The following is a 5,420-nucleotide window of genomic DNA, read 5'->3' on the forward strand; positions in this document are numbered from 1 at the left end:
CTATTCCTTGCTTATGTTTGAGAGCAGCTCATCATGTCACAACACCTATCCAAGTCAAAATAGGATGCCAATCTTTATCCCCTGCTGTATTTCTCTTCCATTATCAGGGTCTTCATCAATTCGAGAAATTGAAGTCACCAAATCTAACTTTTTTTAGAGAAATCACCACTCCATCAGATCTTTGAACATATGAAACCCAACTGTTCCCTTGTGCTGTCATCCTGCTAGTTTTCAACAGTTTCATAACAAACTATCACATATACAAAAATAGTACCATATGGATAATCCTTCCACTAAGTAAGTTCCCAAGAAAGATTGGAAGGGTCACACCGGTCCCATTTAAAACTCAATCTTCTAGACAGAACTTCTTAGGCCATATCTATCCATCGTATTATCTTTCCGTATATACAACTATTTACTAGCTTTGTTGCCGCATTCCTTTACAAGGGATCTGGGGCCGTATATACAACCATTTGCTAGATTTGTCGTGGCATTCCTTTACAAGTGATCTAGGGTATCCTGGTTTTATACCTGGTTTCTCAATATTTGGCGAGACTACCAGTGTATAGATTCATCAAGATTGGTCTTCATCAAATTTCACTCTCCACCTCAAATTGTCCACATGATCAATTATTCAGAGTGTTCTAATTTTTCCTTCCCTTAAGGCAATTAAAATTCCCCACATAACAGTTTAACACATATAATTGGACAAACATGTGTGATTTCTTCTTCTTCATCTCTATCGACCACCATAATGACCTTTAGATGCCTCCTAATCAGGCAATCTCTCTTCGATAACTCACCATCACCATTTCTGGTCTCAATCTCAATGATCGGACCACACCATTGCATCCGGAATGATCAAATTAGCTAGAAACAAGTCTTAAATCATCCAAATCGCACTTTAAACGGCTAAGATTTGATCAATACAATTCTGGCCTAATAAACAGTCCAGATTCAATCTCAGAATCGGTTGCACGTAGACTCTGCTACATAGAATCTTATCCCTCGGCTCACGGCTCGGCTCGCAGCTGGTGACGTGACAGGTGGGTCCCACAGTGCTGACATGGCTACTGACTGGTTGCTTACATGGCATGCTGCCTATGCATGCTAATGTTATTGTGACATCATGATGATGTCATCATCATCCGGATCCTGCATGTGGGTTGGGTCATCTGGTATTCAGGTCGGGTCAGCTCATCCGGGTGAAGAAAACGCGTGTTACGCGTGGCACGCGTGACCAACCACCCCGCTGGAGCGTGAGGACGATTCCGTTGTCCGATTTTGATGCGGTTTTCAACAGTGGCTTCGTCTCTTCCTCCTCTACACAGTGATATGGTCAAAACATAATTTTGATAATTTTTATTTTTGAGCAAAATCAAACACCACTTAAAACCATCTGCTCTGATACCAATTGTTAGGGAATCCGACCGGTGATGTACTGATATTTGCTCATAAGAGGCCAAGCACATTGACATAATATTTAACATGGTTTGGTAAACTGCCTACATCTACGGGAGAAGACATTACATTATATAGGAAGAGTATAAGATTTATAACAATAGAGGAGGAGGAATCATCCCCTCTTTGGCACCTCTCAACCTCACTCTATTTCTCTTTTTTCGGTGCTGCAATGACAGCTACTGCTGGCTGTCTTGGCAGCCCACTCTCTCCTAGATTTCTCACATATTTGGCTCTATTTTCCCTCTCTTCTTTTGCTCTCTCACGTATGCCTCTATTTATAGGCATCCATGGCAGCTCTTCTTACTTTGTTGTTAACATTGGTGGCCACTAACTCCAGTTCATTCAATAATGGTGGCTACCACCTCCAACTCTTTTTCAACAATGGTGGCTGCCAACCTTTGATATCTTGGATGAGTGCTCATGGTTGGTGCAACTCCAGCTGTAACTGCTGTCTTTGTCAATGGACGGTGCCATCTATTAATAGTTGCTTTACATTAATGACAACCAACCCAAGAGTAACTTGCTAATAAGTTGCAAGGCTTGATTATAAATTATCAGCAGCAATGTCAAAATGCTACAGATACCCTTTTGTTCGATGAAGGTTTTTTATCCAAGTTACAGAAAATTTATCCTGAAGTATCTCTGAGATGATTTAGAATTTCAATCAACCCTCGTAGCTTATGCTTTCTTGTGAACATAAAACAAATGTGATAACAATGTCTGATTTGGAGTGCGGTTTCCAATTTAAAGATTTATCACTGATAAGAATTGGCAATCAGATCTGTCAAAGCAACGAAAGGAATTCAAATGGAAGAAGAACCTCATTCTAAAATTGTTGTCAATTTTGTTTACTTTGTCAGGTATGATCACAGGTGCAGCAGCATCGACTGTTCTTTACAATATAAGATTAAGACATCCTACGCTGGAACTGCCTATCATCGACTACGATCTGGCACTTCTATTTCAGCCAATGCTGATTCTGGGAATTAGCATAGGAGTCACCCTGAATGTGCTCTTTAGTGATTGGATGATCACAATTTTGCTAATCATTATCTTTGGCTGTACTGATGCACCACTAGCTAGTATAGTATGTATTGTCACTTTCTGACTGTCTCGTTTTTGGGCAACATTTTTTATTTTCCTTCGGTTAATTACGTGCAGCAACATCATCCAAGGCATTCTTCAAAGGTGTTGAAACATGGAAGAAAGAAACCAAATCAAAACAGGTCATCCTACTCTTCCCTCTTCCTCCAAGCCTAGTTTATCTATATATGGTGTTCTAATTCAGTTTGTTTCCTAGGGTTCCACAACTCAATTGTTTCTGTAAGTTTTCAGGAAGCCGCTAGTGTACAGTTGGATAACTCTGGTGAGTGGTTTATAAAATTCAAATCTAGCCATCGTGAATGTTTTTTTTTTTTTTGTCCCCTTCATGGCCAATATGTTCTTTCATGAGACAACAAAATTGAAGCAGCGGAGGAAAATGACCCTCCTAGATGTTGGTGGGAGAAACCACTTGTGGTGGGAGACAACAAAATTGAAGCAGCGGAGGAGAATGACCCTCCTGGAGGCACCACCAGTCAATATCAAATAAAAATCCGAGTCCAAAAAAGAAAAGGTTCGAGAAGTTATGCAGTCTGAATTTCCTTTATGTGGATTTTCAGGACTAATTGCTTCTGAAACCTTGCCAGGTCTCAATTAAAGAGAATGTTTATTGGAAGGAACTTGGAATTCTTGTTGCTGTCTGGCTGATCATCCTTGCGTTGCAGATTGGCAAGGTTTTTTCCGCTACTCCTCCTTTTCACTTCATGGACCGTGTCCCTTTTCTTTTTTTCCCCTCCTGTGGTGATCAGCAAGGCTAATGGAAAACCGACGCCTGTCTATTTATCTCAGAATTACTCAACCACTTGCTCAGTTGAATATTGGTTATTGAACACAATGCAGGTACCTTACCTGCAGTCACTATATATGCTAAGGAACATGCATAGTTTCTTATATATATATACCAAAACTCCCTTTCTTTATGTGATAATTGATGGTGTAATAGTAGTTAATTACTATAGTTTGCTCTTGCTTGACAGATCCCGGTGGCAGTCGGTGTAACTTCATATGTGGCCGTTAGCCTGTACAAAGGGCGGAGAAAGATTGCATCCAAGGAAGAAGCAAGAAATAACTGGCCTTTGCACAGACTTTTCTTCTATTGTGTCACAGCTCTTATGGCTGGCAGAGGTGGAGGCATGCTTGGACTTGGTGGAGGATTCATTTTGGGTCCTCTTTTTTTGGAGATGGGAATCCCTCCACAGGTGGAATTTCCTACTTTGTTTCAACTTGTAAGATCATTCGACAGTACTATAGGATTTGTATGCCCGACACAAATTATGGAAAAACATTCAACGTAGGTGTCAAGTGCCACTGCCGCCTTTGCCATGATGTTTTCTGCATCAATATCTGCTGTAGAATTTTACCTTCTGAAACGCTTCCCCATTCCTTACGGTAAGATTTTTAGCTAAAACATTCTCTTTTTATTTAATAGCAACATAACTGAAATGAGCCGCAATAAATTTAAGTTCTTTGATTTTACACAGCTCTCTACTTCTTCGCCGTGGCTACCATTTCTGCCGTGGTTGGGCAACATGTAGCAGGAAAGCTGATCAGAGTACTAGGGAGAGCATCTCTAATCATCTTCACTCTAGCCTTCATAATATTTGCGAGTGCAATATTATTAGGTACGTATGTGGCATACATGTTCCCTACAGCCACATATTGCTCAATATTTTGAAGGTTTTTCTTCTTTCCGAACAGGTGGGGTTGGCATCGGACGCTCGATGAAACAGATAGAGAGGAATGAATACATGGGATTTGAAAACATTTGCTCATAGGAAGCAGCTTAGTTTTCAATTCTCTCTTTATTTACTACATCTGAAAATCCTTTAATTATCGTTAAATCTACCCTTTTCTCTCCAGACTCCACCCACTGATAGGATAAAGACAGATGCATGGCACGAATCCTGTTTAACGAGAATGTCACGAATAATTAAATAAATAACAAAAAACCTAGAGCAAAGTTTATTCCGCTTCCATATCTTGTTATTAGTATTAGATTTTGTAAGGATAATGAAAGAATAATAGCTATAATATTCTATAATATAAGGCATAAATAAAATAGTAAGATTAAATTATACCGTTGTTAGCCATATTATCTAATTAATGAAGAAATCTCTGTTGAAAAAAAATATTTGTGACTTGTTTCTTTTCTCCATCTCCCTGGCACTTATTCTTTTAATGATGAAAAGTGTTTAAGTTTTAGGTATAAGTAAAAGAAATCTCATTAGTTTTTTTTTTCCTTTCCTTTTTCACTTTAGTATTATTGTTTGAGAAATTACATTTTATATCCAGAGTTTACATGTTTGGTAATAATTTACATCTTCAATCTCATACGCTAAAAAAATAAAATAAAAAAACTAAATATTTATATATTTGCATTTATATTCATTTTAAAGACTAGAGAGCTATTAAAGCCTATAAAATAACAAAATTACCATATATATTTCATAATTACAATAATATCATCCATAAATCCAAAATACTCATTTATCTATAGACACTGAACCCCTTTCAAGCATTTCATAAAATAATTTTTAGGCATCCATCAAACTATCATATTTGACATACATTTCAAGAAGCCGATGCAAATAAAAAGGTTCGGTACAAACCTAAATAGCATGATGTGTTGCCCATAATTTATAATAATAATAATTCATAATCAATTTAATATTGAAAGATAAAATTAATAAAAAAACTCGAATCAACTTGCCAAATCTATAATTTAGGTCATGAGACATAGATAATATCATAAAAAGAAAATAAAAAATAATAATTATAAAACTCAATTATTATCAATACAAAGCTGAAGGATAAAATTGAAAAAAAAACACCAATTAAAAATTACAAAAAAAAAT

At 37.3% G+C, this 5,420-nt stretch overlaps 1 protein-coding gene across 1 annotated transcript; it reads left to right on the forward strand.

Moving 5' to 3' along the window:
* The first annotated feature begins 2,180 nt into the window (after positions 1-2,180).
* On the forward strand, positions 2,181-4,403 carry LOC105118467 (uncharacterized). The gene is made up of 11 exons (XM_011016436.1): positions 2,181-2,199; positions 2,325-2,525; positions 2,626-2,690; positions 2,800-2,830; positions 2,990-3,096; positions 3,153-3,239; positions 3,355-3,405; positions 3,543-3,764; positions 3,861-3,954; positions 4,047-4,187; positions 4,264-4,403. The coding sequence occupies exons 1-11, from the start codon at positions 2,181-2,183 to the stop codon at positions 4,338-4,340; spliced, it is 1,095 nt and encodes a 364-aa protein (XP_011014738.1). The 3' UTR covers positions 4,341-4,403.
* Positions 4,404-5,420: the final 1,017 nt, after the last annotated feature.

The sequence above is a fragment of the Populus euphratica genome, unplaced genomic scaffold (genome assembly GCF_000495115.2).
Source record: "Populus euphratica unplaced genomic scaffold, PopEup_1.0 scaffold1954.1, whole genome shotgun sequence".
Lineage (NCBI taxonomy): Eukaryota > Viridiplantae > Streptophyta > Magnoliopsida > Malpighiales > Salicaceae > Populus > Populus euphratica.